This window comes from Phasianus colchicus, chromosome 1 (assembly GCF_987193195.1).
Source record: "Phasianus colchicus chromosome 1, bPhaCol1.hap1.1, whole genome shotgun sequence".
NCBI lineage: Eukaryota > Metazoa > Chordata > Aves > Galliformes > Phasianidae > Phasianus > Phasianus colchicus.
In genome coordinates this window covers 75794887-75808961 of record NC_143436.1, presented here as the reverse complement: position 1 = coordinate 75808961, position 14075 = coordinate 75794887, and the positions used below count along the sequence as shown (strand labels likewise).

Sequence of the window (14075 nt, the reverse complement as noted above, 5' to 3'; positions counted from 1 at the left end):
GCAACTGAAGTGTTAACATTTGTCTTAGCAGTATCTCAGTATGTTTAGCTATCTTCTGATGGATTAGCAGTTAAGACTAGATGGTTCTAGTGGTCTTTCCAACTGTAATGATTCTGATTCTATAATTTCTAGCAATAGTAATCACATTCCTAAACTAGTAGTTGCCATAACAAAACTTTTCTAGTATTGCTCAATATTTAGTTTAGAGAAAAACAACCAACGAGCAAAAACCTTGACTTAATTAAAAGCTGGTAAATGATAAATCCAGTCCAGGCACTGACTGTTTTCTATGGATCTGCAGTAATATAAAGAGTGTGCACATCTATGTCCCTATGTTCAGAGCTCCCTCAAAGAGGAAGTCTGAGTCTTCCTCTGGCCCATCTGTTTCAGCATATTTCTATTTACCTATTCAGGTTTTGCTTTCCTTCTATTCTACTTTAACTTCTGTGATTTCATATTGATTGGGATGTAGGGTCTTTTTCTCTTTGAAACCTCCTGATTTTCGTCTGCACTAGAACTCTTGATTTTGTTTGGATCCCTCAATTGATATTTTCATTTTAATGTGGTGTGCTTTGCTGGACAAGAAGTCCTGCTCTTAGATGTTTTCCAGTTGATGTACTATAAAGGATTGGAATAAGAAAAAAGAAATTAAATACATATGGAAGCCAGAGAATCCTTTGCCAGTCTTGCACAGCTGCCAGGTGCCCTACTTTCACTGAGTTGTAGGCAAAGCCATTATAATTAAAAACAAACAAACAAAAAAAAAAACACGCACATTTTATTTCTCACTATATAAATATATTTTTCCATAGTTCTTTACATTTCTTTTTCACAGCACCCTCTAGGTTCACAGGCCTGAAAAGTATTAAGTCACTTTCAGGCCAACTTCCCTTCCCAAATCCTGAAACATAAGATGCCTGCACAGTCATTCAAGTCATATTTACTATGTATTGTTGTGGATGTACATCTGAGAGTTCTCTTTTAGACCTGATGGTATGTAGTAGCTCAAGGATACAGAGCATGACTTTTATGTCACTGTTCTTGGTTTGTGCAACAGTGAAGAATTGATTGTCTGCCAAATAGTGAAGAACCTATGAATTATGGTTTATCTACCTAGGTATTGCGTCACTCTGTTCTTCTCTTTAATGGGAAGGGGAAATAAATTCAAGAGGAAAGGATGGTTGATAACTTAATTCATTAGCAATCATTTTTTACTTACAGACTTATTTCTGCTTGTGTTTATCAAGAAATGCACAGAATCATTGTCTCATTTTTTACTTCTGAAGTCACCTCTGTAGAGATGGGTAGGTCTGGAAAGGGCTGTTTCCCACACTTGACAGTGCTTTTGGGTGTGCAAACCCAAGAATGAACAATCTAATTTAAAATTCATTGAGATTGTTTGTAGCCTTTTGAGGCCTGTGAGACTTCAGCCTTTTGCAGATATGAGTCTTAAGCTAGTTCAGGTTGTGACTACATCTATTTCTCTGTCATTTAGTAGTAAGTAATCCCGCTGCCTTAAAATTTACACTATTCTAAAGGACAGTCTTCTAAAGAAGATGAGGATGTGTTTTAATTGTTTTTAATTTTATAATAATGCTATATGTATCTAATAGCATTAGTCTAGTGAATAACCAATTTCCCTGTGGGAAGGAATTTCTTTAAAGTTTGGTAGCTGTGGATAAAATCACTAGAATATTCCATGCCTCCATAGCTTGCGCTAAATACTGTTAATTCTTGCTGTGCTATGAGCACCTGTGCTCAGAGCTCTAAAGTAATTTTGCAACATATGATAACTAGAGGCATTGGCATTTAAAGAAGTGCCAAGGGGAATTATTTATTATGTTATCCATGCATGCTATAGGATGGTTAAACTAAAAATGCATGTAGTATCAGATAATTCATGGTGGCAAAACACCTCCTATTCTAGACTATTATTTTTGCTTGGAATTTCAAAAGTCTATTTCCTGCAGTGGTGCTACATTTAACTTTCTCTTGCTCATAAAGTCCTTAATACATTTCATTCTATTATTTAGTTATTCAAAGCTTATTTGCGTTAGCACTACTATAATTGTTATTTTATGTTATTTTATGTGCTATCTGGAGACTATAGATTGCAGTGTGGTAGAAGACAAATTTTGCATTTTTCTCTCTTCAACCTCCCTCAAGCCCCCAGTGATGTTCTCTTCAATAGTTAAATATTAATGTCTCTTTATCTAGCCTGGTGACAAATGGACATTACTAGATCAGTGCCACACTGTGACGTGCTTCCCGGGTAATTACACGGTTTTGGAGAGTCACCAAATTAATTGTGAGAGGATGCCAAAACCTGTGTGTCACAGCAATCTTCCGGCTGTTAAGGTTGAAGAGACTTGTGGCTGCCGATGGATGTGTCCGTGTGAGTATCTATTTTTGCATGCACGTCTCCCCTTGTCATCACTTGAAATATTTATCAGAAAGGTAATGCTGAATTTACTGAGGATAAGGTTGCATTTCTACAGTCCAGTCATATACTCTATTACAGCTAAAATCTGTAAAAATATCAGAATGGAACCTAGGGGTGTTTCCTATAGCATTTTCAACAAGTTCAGAGCCTGAATTTCTCCAGTTTGTTGAATTTCACTGGCCTTGAGGTGTTAAGAGAAGTGCATAATTCAACATAATTCTTAAAACTGGGTTTGTATTTCAAGTCGTAGGATTACTTTTAAAGTAAATCAGAACCCTCAGAATGTGTCAGAATATATACACCTCCTCTTTAGAATGCATGATTTCAATTTAAAATATCCTCTGCAAAACTGGGTGTTTTAAGAACAATTCCTAGTTCATTGTCTTATTCAGAAACAACATAGTTGTTTTGATATAAATACTTGAAAAGGAAATATTTTAGTTGAAACATCTTAAACATTTTATAGAGTTTTAAAGACATTCTTAGTAATACCTACCTATAGAAACTGCATCTGTTCTGATCTTGATCCCGAGTGTTTTAATACCAATATGAAAACATTACTTGTGGCACTGAAATCATGTATTCTTAAAGAATTTCTGATAGTTTGAAATTAAAATTGACATTTGTGTCATTAGTCAGTTGTTATGAAGAGGTCTATAGTTTACTTGAGATTGCTGCTGCTTAACAGAGACTAATGTTTGTGTAGCTCTTTATTAATTTAATGGACCACGATTTAATTTCCCAAGATGATGCACCTTGTGATACTACTTAGTGAAACTGGGTTGATACTGTGTCATTACTGTCAACATCTGCAATAGATCAAAAACTTACAACAATTTGTAAGATTTACAGGCGAGATAGCAGGGAGAGTACTGGGAGGTCAGAATTTCTTTGTTGTTACTGGTGGAGTTTGGCTAGGTAGTCTGTTCTGCAGGAGCATGGCAATGTGTGTTTTGTTGACTGGAACTGAGTTAGGTAGTACTTAGTTATTTAGACACTTAGTGCCATTTCATCCAGTTGTTTAACATTGCAGCAACAGAAGTTGTTTCTTCTACTTTAATTGTGTAAAAACTGCTGTTAATGTAGTCTCATATAATTATGTAATGATTTGGTTTGAAAGGGACCTTAAGGACCTTCTAGTTCCAACCTTCTACTAGATCAGGCACTTGCCCAGTGCCATCCAAGCTTGGCCTTGAACACTTGCAGGGATCAGGCATCCGCAGTTTTTCTGGGTGACTTGTTCCAGTGCTTCACTATCCTTATGGTGAAGAATTTCTTCCTAACTTCTGATCTAGATCTACCATTTTTTAGTTTAAAACTGATACTCCTTGTCCCATCACTCCCTAATCAAGAATTTCTTCCCATCTTTCTTATAGTACCCGTTTAGGTACTGAAAGGCCACAATAAGGTCTTCCCAGAGCCCTTTCCTCTCTAGACTAAATAATACCGACTTTCTCTGCCTGTCTTCACAGGAGAGATGCAACAATTTGAGGAGGAAAGTCAATTTACTACATATGACATTGGAATGCAAGACAATACAATATAGTACAATACATTTGGAATTGAAGCTAATAAATCAATGAGAGAGTACCCAAAAAACTGAAGGCCTTGCTCTAATGCTGAAACTGAGATGGATAGGGAGCACAAACTGCAGATGAGCAGAAGAAAAGAGGAATATCTCACGACTTGCAAACGTTTTTGTCTTTCCCTCTAAATGGAAAATGGAAACAGAACAGTGAAAGTCTTCTGTAATATGTAGTTCTTGTCTTCTGAGAACCAGGTACCTGGAAATGCAAATGGAACTGGAGCATTAACTCTTTAACTCCCAGTGTGCTCTATGATGTTATGATATACAATAATGATAACAAACATCACAAAACTATGACATTCCACCCCTTACTCAACATCGCTATATTATACTTGATACAAAACTTGATACATAAACAAACAATAATTAACATGCATTAAACACACACACACACACATATATATACATACATGGAATTACTGACTGCACTCCCTCAGCATCAAATTCCCTTGTGGTACACATTCAGCATCCCCATTTTTCTGTATCACCCACTAAATGGACACAGGTCCCTGAGCAAACACAGTTCCACGGAGAGGTTTGGCCTTTCCAGAAGCTGGAAAGACCGAAACCACTTTTCCCAACGTACTCTTTACATGTACTATGTGGAGCTTATCTCCCTCTACTGTGCATAGGGAGCTGGATTGGGTAGGAACATTGTGATTGATAGATCCCTGAGTGTTGACCAACCAGGTGTCTTCTACCGAATGCTTCTACTGCTTTAGTGTTTCACTATGCATTGCTTGCAACATAGTTTTAAACAACCCACTGTATCATTCAATTTTACTTGAAGCTAGTGCACAATAGGGGATATGATAAATTCACTCAATGCCATGACTTTTAGCCCAAGTATTTACAAGAGGATTTTTGTAATGAGTCCCATTATCTGAGTCAATTCTTTCTGGAGTGCTGTGTCACCACAGGACTTGTTTCTTGAGACTGAGTATGGTATTTTGGGTGGTAGTATGGGATACTATGTGTGTTTCAAGCCACCCAGTGATTGTCTCCACAATGGTAAGCTCTTAACATCAAAGGTTTGCAAAGCAAGATGATATAATCAACCTTATCTATCAGTTCAAAGCCTGTCTGTCCCTGAGGAAACCATAGCTTGAGAAATTGAAATGCCCCATTTTTAATCACTATTCTTTTTCTTATTTCTTCTTCTCTTCTTATTTAATTATTTTCATAAATTTAGGGGGAAAAAAAATGGAAATTTTCTTGCAAAAATATCTACGTACTGTATGTGTATCTGATCCCTGGAATATTGGCAAATGCTTTTGCGAAGAAGTATTTGGAAATCTGTTTTTAATATGTCATAAAAGTGAACAGAAAGAATTAGGAACAGGAGTTACAACATAAAGCTGCTTGCTTGCTGAACTAGTTCAAAATAGTTTCAGCAACATGATGTGCAATGTGTGATTCATATCTCTTGGGTATTTGTGGACTATGTTTAAATGGATTGCATTCATACATTTTGTGCTATGGAATACTTATGAGAAGTTTGAAAGGATTCCCATTATCCCTAGAATTATATTTAGATGTTCAAGAATAAAGAAAGGTTGAGAAATCTTTTATTGCTAACTTGTTTACTTGTTTTACTACTGTTTATACAAGAATATCTATAAGTTCAGAGCTGTTTTTCCTGGGAAATTGTCATGGTTTTGGCTGGGATAGATTAATTTTCTTCAGAGAGGTTTATATGTTTCTGTGTTTTGAGTTTAGGGTAAAAACAGTGGTAGTATCACCAACATTTTTAATTACAATAGAGCAGTGCTCATATGGAGCAAAGGATGTTTCAGCTTTTTGTACTGCCCTGCCATTGAGGAGGAAGAGGGCAGGATGCTCAAGAAGCTGGGAGGGTACAAAACTAGAACAGCTGAACCAGACTGGACAAAAGAATGTCCAATGGTGTCATGCTCAGCAATAAAAGCTGGGGTCAAGAAGGAGGAAGGGGGAGGGCATCTGGAGTAATGATGTTTGTGTTCCCAAAAAAATATTATGGATAGTGAGCACCTAGCATGGGGCACTAAGGTTTCAAGATGATAACAGATTTATCTAATTGTAGTGTGGAGTTGCTAGACCAAATTTATAAATGTTATAGATGTTCAGATGATAATTGTTAGGCTCCTGTGGTGGTCATGGGGCTTTCTTGCCTTCTTGTATGTTAGAGTCCTGTGTTTATTAGTGGCTGCTTTTGCTTCTGCCCTTTGCTTTGCTCTTTACCATCTTGCTTTGCTGCACCTGTGAACAATTACAACAGTTGTCACCATCAACCTGGGCTGGCAGATGGCTAAGGCATTGTTGCTGTCTCTGTGCTGCTCTTCTGGACAGTCTGGAACTCCAGACTGAACTTGAGTCAGAGGTTGTTGACCTATGGATGAGTCCACATCGAGCATGTACACCCTAAAGCATCTGTGGCCACAGATAGATTCATTCTAGAGCAAGCACATCTTGAAGCATCTGTGGCCAGGGAGTAGTCTGTGTCACAGCAGGTACATCTTGCAGTGTCCATGTCCATTGATAAGGCCATGCCAGAATACCTCAAAACATTTGTATTTGTGGATAAAACCAAGACATAGAAAATGTCTGAAGAGACATCTGGAGGGACCACTGAGGAGACTGTGACCAAAGGAAAAGGCCATGCCAGAGTGTTACCTACGGACCTCAAAGTGTCCGTAGGTAAATCCTTTCTGCAGCAGGGCATATCTCTGAACGAACTGTGGCTCATTAATAAATAAACCCACACCAGAACAGATAGGCATCAAAGCAACTGTGACAATGGGTAAGTCCATGGTACTGTAGGTAGGACCTCTGAAGGATTTATGGCTCATGGATAAAAATGTGCTGGAGCAGTTAGACCTCTCTGGGGCTGTGGCCAACAGATAAGCTCAGGCTAGAGCAGGGGCAAGTGGAGGAGTTCATTGCAATGTGAAACCCTATGGCCTTGTCCAAAAGGACAAGAAGTAGAGTCTGTAATGGATATGTCTTTAAACGGTAATCCATGGTTGAATTGCATATTATAGCAAGTACTATAGCAGGAAGTCTTTGCCACTGGCCAGGCCAGGGGCAAGGGTAGGAATTGTGATATTATGATCTGTAGCCTGGTCCAAAGGAGCTGGGGATAAACATTGTGATGGATATAATGTTAAATTTTTGTAAGTCATGATCTGAGTTGCGCATTATAGGAAGTCCTATAGCAGGAACCACTTGAGCCAACAGAGGATGAGCCTCACAAGAAGGAGTATAAGTGCAGCAGTGACCTGACCTTTGCTGGCTTTGATTTCCTGTAATGCCAAAGAGCATTACCTTTCCTACCAGATGACCTTCATTACAGATAGAAGCTAAATTATGGACTTAAAGAACTCAATAGATATTTTATAGACTTAGCCCATAGATTATGGGAAAGATATCTGTATTAAGTGAAGAGTGGTGATTAATGAGGATTGGCAATGACCAAAGTACTATGGAATGACTTTCAGAGTGATGATATCTGTCTTCCAAAGAAAATACTACATGTGATAAGCCCTGGAAGGGGCTGAACACTTGCATGCTGATGGAAAGTAGTGAATGAATTCCTTGTCTTGCTTTGCTTGTACGTATGCCTTTTTTTCTTTGTGGGATCTTTCTTTGTGGGATCTTTCTTTGTGGGATCTTTCTTTGTGGGATCTTTCTTTGTGGGATCTTTCTTTGTGGGATCTTTCTTTGTGGGATCTTTCTTTGTGGGATCTTTCTTTGTGGGATCTTTCTTTGTGGGATCTTTCTTTGTGGGATCTTTCTTTGTGGGATCTTTCTTTGTGGGATCTTTCTTTGTGGGATCTTTCTTTGTGGGATCTTTCTTTGTGGGATCTTTCTTTGTGGGATCTTTCTTTGTGGGATCTTTCTTTGTGGGATCTTTCTTTGTGGGATCTTTCTTTGTGGGATCTTTCTTTGTGGGATCTTTCTTTGTGGGATCTTTCTTTGTGGGATCTTCTGTCTTTATGTATCAACCCATGAACTGTCTCATTTTTACCTTTCCAGTTTTCTCTCTATCCTTCCTGAGGAGAGTGAGTGAGCAGCTGGGTGGTTCTTAGCCTTCTGTTGGGATTAAACAGCAACAGAAATCAAGTTTGAAGGTCAAGGAACACAAAATAGATTGCTCTCAGCTGACAATAGTAAAAAAATCTTAGAGTTATTAAGAGTAGTAGCTTTTTCCTGCATAGTAGTGATGACTTTTCCTGCCCTTGTAGTCTTTAAGCAAAAGAACTGAGTTTGAATCATCCTTTTGTTTGGGTCTTGTTTAGGTACTCATGGTATTATAATTTTTATTCTTCAGTCTGTGAAAAAAGATAGTTTCTAACCTAATATATACAACACTAACCCATCAGTAGGCCATTAGTTGATCCTGTGTGCATTATTTCTCCTCTCTTTTCCTCTCTTTTCCATCTGAAAAAAATATATGTATTTATCCTTTTGAATCCTTTTATGACATGTTTGATAAAATGAAATAGTATTATGTTTGAAACAAACAGTTTATCGAATAAAATGCAATGTCATAATAATGACAGTTAAATTAGTCAAATACGATTGCAGCCTTTCTAAAAATAGGAGATACATTTTCCTTGCTTTTATTTTTTGAATTAAATTTATTAGCAGATCGCATTCAATGTGAGGGAGCTTCATTCTATTTTTGTAGTACTAATTTGTGCAGGTGATACTTTATAAATAACATAAATACAGGTTAATAGCTATTATGATTAAAGTGATTTATTGAATTTACATGCTTATAATGATTGTGAAGAAATAGTCTAATTTGAAAGAAAGCGCATGCTTACGTGTTGTTATTTGTTGATTTACAGGTGTCTGTATGGGAAGTTCATCTCGACATATTGTCACTTTTGATGGGCGTAATTTTAAGCTCACCAGCAATTGCTCCTACACCTTGTTTCAGCATATACAAGATGATGTTGAAGTTCTTCTCCATGAAGGACCGTGCAGAGCTATACCAAAGATGAACTGTATGGATGCTATTGAAGTGAAACATCGTGGTGTATCCATTCAGCTCTTCAGTAATATGACAGTAAGCAAAAGCCAATTAAGTCATCTGTGCATTCTCTGCTCGTGCTGTGGAGTTTTAGGTTAGGAGGACAGATTTGTTTCCTCTATCAAGTTTCTTCTTCTTGCAACTTGTTCTTAGCTGTATAAGCAAATGCCTCATTTAAACTTCCTAATGTATTCTATATTCACATAATAAACCAGTCATTGTTTCTCCTCTCGTTTTCCCCACTGTACTGGGGTGATAGTGTTTTCCAGATACTTCTACCAGAAAGGCAGGAATTAGGACATCCTACACTCTGATTTTCCTTTGTTGGTAGAGGTCCTCTATGCAATGTTATTAATTAGTGAGTAGGAGAGCAGTCCCATTTTTTAAAACCTATGCAAGTTTGTGGCTACCTGAAGAGTTATGGAGTTGGTTCTTACCTTGCTTGCTGGTGGATCTCAGTAGAAAGAAAGGCCAGCTAAGAGTTACGTGTTACATTTCTTTTATAGGTAATTCAAATATTGTATTCAATAAAGTATTCAAATTATGTATGAAACATTTGCAGTCTCTGAGTTCCTCAGACATACAGAAGTCAACTAACCTGAAAAGGTGATCTCATCTAACTCATGCAATAAAATAGGATTGACCAAAACACTTTTAATCAGTCTGGTATGGTACTGGATAGCCTTGACTTTCACTAGTGTCACAGGGTCTGAATGCAGCATTTTAGCTTCATGGCATTAGGACACTGGTCTGTGTATCTGTTATGCTGTAGAAATGCACTCATATCGAAAAATGCTGAAGAAGTTGTTCATGTACTGCACAAAATGTAAGACAAGTATTTCTGTGCATTCTTAGATTCAGTGGAAAGCTTCAGCATGCAAAATTAACTCTTATGACCAGATTCAGTCAAAATGTGATTCAACTATGATTAGGTTGGATTGATCTTAACTGCTTGTCATAATTGATGTGATCATTTTGCCTTTTTAAAAACAGGTGGCTGTTGACGGTGAAAACATTCATATTCCCTACTCAAGCAGTTTGTTTGAAGTCACTGTCTATGGAGCAATAATGCACGAAATCAAGTTCTCCCATCTTTGCCATAATCTCACATTTACTCCAAGAAATAACGAATTTATTCTTAAACTTAATCCAAAGAGCTTTTCTTCAGAAACACAAGGGCTTTGTGGTAAGTTAGGACGTTAGTGATTTTAACAACTTTCTATTGAGATTTGAACTATTATTAATGCTGAAATTTGTGCAGTCCTGAGCCTTGCAAATTCTCTCATCCAGGCAGTCCACTGTTGGCACATTGTTAATCTGTATTGTTTTTTCTACTATGACTATTAGTGTAATAGCTCATTGACACCCAGTAAGACCTTAAAAAGATAAAGACTAGGCATCTGTCATGTTTTACAAGTACTTCTGTGCATTCTTAGATTCAGTGGAAAGCTTCAGCATGCAAAATTAACTCTTATGACAAGATTCAGCTTGTTCCAGATTTTCTTAAAATGAGGTTTTAAATATAGGTTTTTGTATATATGCAAGAGCACACTGTGATGTGAGTCCCATCCCGTGCTTGGAGGGAAGGTGAGGGGCTTGTGGGGAAAATTTCTGCCTGGGAGAGTTAATTCTGTGGTATCTTCTACAACAGGTTAGACATCTATGGCATAATCTGTGCCTCTTGTATTACAGAAACAAAAATCAGGCTCATTACGATTACTCTGATAACTGCTATAACTAATATTGATTCATCTTCCCCTTGGAGTTTAATGAGCAGCCCCAACAAGCTCAGTCCTCAGCCTGTTTTCTCTAGGTTTGTTTTACTGCTGACTATATTCAGACTGTTTCTTTTCCTTTTACTTGCCCTCCTAGGAGTGTGTGACCAGAACCATGCCAATGACTTCATGTTACGTGACGGCACGGTTATTGCTAACAGTGATGCGTTTATTCAAGAATGGACAGTGAAAGAGATGGGGAAGGTCTGTGAAATCCAGAGAGAAGAAGAGTGCTCTGAGCATGCCACCAGTCATTGCCACCTTCTGCTCTCTGATCAGTTTTCAGCATGCCACAGGATAATACCCCCAGACATGTTCTTTGACGCCTGTGAAGAGAGCAGCTGCTATGAGGAAGAAGCCTGTGAGATGATAACTTCTTATGCTCACATCTGCAGAGAAAATGGGATCTGCATAGACTGGAGAACACCTGAGTTCTGTCGTAAGGGGTTTTCCATATACTAAAACTGGTACAGAAACTTCCTGATTTAGTGCAATATTACTTTTTGAATATCTATGATATCTTTTGAATATATGAGGCAGATCAAGTTTTCATGTGTAAGTGGTATTAAAGATCATCTACTAAGTTGCATATTATGGAATAAGTGTCTCTTAATAACATGCTAACTAGTGAAATGCAGGGCACTTATGCAAGGCTGGAAGAATAACCTATGAAAAAAATGCAGCTACGTGATAGTGTCTGACTTCGTGGCCAGTGAACTGTCATGGGGTCATGTTTGAATTGCCCTCATTCTGCCGGTTACTTGCAAACATAATTGATTTGGTACAGACATCACAGGATCAGAGCAAGACAGGCAGGGAGGCTAATAATTTGTGCTGGTGGAATTCCTTCCTGGCCTGTAACCTTTTTTTCAGACTTTTCTGAATTTTTTTTTTGCACATATTTGTATGAGCAGTAGTCTTTGTGAATTCCCCATGTTTCAACCAAAGCCTGAGGCTTTCAGGCTTTATTTGATTTTTAAACTTCCAGTGTACTTAAAAAAAAAAAAAAAAAAAAAAAAAAATGGGGAAACGGCTATGAACTGTGGTGTTTTCTTTCGAAAGTGTGCTATCTACGCTGCCCAAGCTATCTTTAAGTTATTTTGCAAATCTGGTTCTCCCTCTCTCTGTGTTTTACTTCTTTATTGAAAGTGAAGAGTTTAAGTGTTATGAGAAAACAGCATAGCAGGATGCTGGCCTTGCAAATGCCCAGAGCCTAATAGAGGTGCTAGTGTTAGTCTCATCCAGTTGTTGTTTTGTATACTTCTCAAAATTCTTATAGACCTAAGAAATTCTGCCCTTTTTTTTCCTGTTTTTTTTAATTGCCTTTTTCTTTCCTGAAAGCCCTATTATGAAAGATCTGCCAAAAATGTACCCTGGATATTAAATGACTCTTGAGGTGGCATATTCTATGCTCGTGGAATTATGCTGTTTATCTGCTGCAATTATTACAGGCATTTAGATATTCAGTTGCAGCGAAATGCATTTAAGGGACCTGGAATGCATATATGTGTAGAGAGAGAGACATTTTCTCTCCCAACTAGTCCAGCCTACAGTGTCTTCATATCCCAGTTGTTTTTTGCATCTGATTTTTGTGTAGTCATTTTTTTTATTGCCTTGTTTCCCTTCCTTTTTGTTCCCAGATGTTTTTTTACTTCAGAATTAGAAAGCTAGCGTCTTGAACACATGATACCACAAAATCTCAGTACGTATTTCGGTTTGGTTTGAGATCAGATTGAGGGAATTATGGAATATATTGTCAAGAATGTGAAATTGGCCCATGCCTCCAGTTAATATCTTTAATATCTTTCTAGAATAGGTTATTGAATATCATATTACTGTTTCATACTGGTTCTTTTAAGAAACAAAAGTGTGTTTGAAATATTGACCTAGAAAAGAGCAGTAGAATATTGCCTGTAATTTTCCAAATTTAGCGCTTTGTAAGATTTTTACAAATTGTGATTTCCAAGTACTTTAACAACTCTGTAACCTTCGAATTTCCATCTTTCTTATACAGTATATACCAGGATAGCCAGAGAGTAGCCAATTTTAATGCTACTTACGTAAAGAATTTTGTTAGTGGCCTAAGAATAGTATCATCTTTTTACTTCAAGCAGGTGCAGTGTGCTGCTGCCAAAAATAAAATTGCTTATTACAAGGATGTTGTACAGGGTACATTAATGATTAAATAGTGCAACCTAAACTCTCAAATACTACACGTTTAATAAAAATTGCATGGTTCTGGAGAAGCTTGTTTTATTTCTTTTTCACCTTCCAGAGAAACCCTATCATTTTTGTAGACTCTAGATTTTTCACTATGGACTTGTAATTAGTTTATTTTATTCTGATGAGCTTGAACTTACTGTAGAGCCTCACAGATTATTTGACCTCTGTGAAGGAATATCTACTAGGAATGACTACTGTAATTCAAAGACAAAATAGCCATGTCTCCTTGAAATGTGATTTCATAGGTTTATAGAAAACTGGTGAGTTTTCAGAGTTTTGGTGTTTTTGTTTTTTTTTCTTTTAACTGTTCTTTTTCCTATTTGAAGGAAGAAATCGTGTTTTAATGGAGTCAGCTTAGAATACAGTATCAAAGCATGATTATAATATCCTCATATAGGTTATAATTTGAGTTGAATGAAATGATTTGAAGCTTGTTTGGCAGAAGAATTACTCTTCTGCTCATTAGCTTTTCAGCCTTATTTTTTCCCTTCTTCTAGTATCCACAGTCTTTTACACAGAAACAAGAAACACTGAAATAGCTAGCATGAGGGAGTGGCTTGTTGAAATACAATTTTATGAGGTTGTCAGTGTGGAATACCTAATTTCTCCTCACTTTGTGTCTATAGCAGAATTTTCCATACAAACTGCACAGCAACATGTGGGTCATGCAGGACCTGGCCAGATTTCCAGAACAGAAGCACAATGATGTCTGAGGTGGCCTTCTACAATCATCTGGTTATTACTGTGCCATTAGGATGAAAGAATGTTTACAAACCATTTTCCAGATATTGATGATGTTTATCCCATGTCTTGACGCTACTTACATGCACTGTACTCCTATGTGCCCCAAGGCTAGAGGCCAGTTCAGAACAGGGGCACTCAAGAACTAGCTTTATTTGTTTGCAAAACACAGCTACGTGCTACATTGCATGAAGTACGTTAGAGGCTATATAGCATTGACACTACTTTTGCTTTTGAACTGCCCGGGTTCTACACTGATGAGTATCAACATTAAACTTTAAAATAAAT

The 14075-nt window shown here is 37.3% G+C and overlaps 1 protein-coding gene across 8 annotated transcripts in view; it reads left to right on the top strand.

Moving 5' to 3' along the window:
* The window catches only part of VWF (von Willebrand factor), a 139919-nt gene that overhangs the window by 86973 nt on the left and 38871 nt on the right, over positions 1–14075 (top strand). For all 8 annotated transcript variants that reach the window (XM_090148114.1, XM_031597117.2, XM_031597118.2 and 5 more), the window contains 4 exons: positions 2218–2395; positions 8864–9084; positions 10042–10234; positions 10921–11262. In XM_090148114.1, the coding sequence (XP_090004240.1) occupies positions 2218–2395; positions 8864–9084; positions 10042–10234; positions 10921–11262 (934 nt within the window). The remainder of the gene's footprint in view (positions 1–2217; positions 2396–8863; positions 9085–10041; positions 10235–10920; positions 11263–14075) is intronic.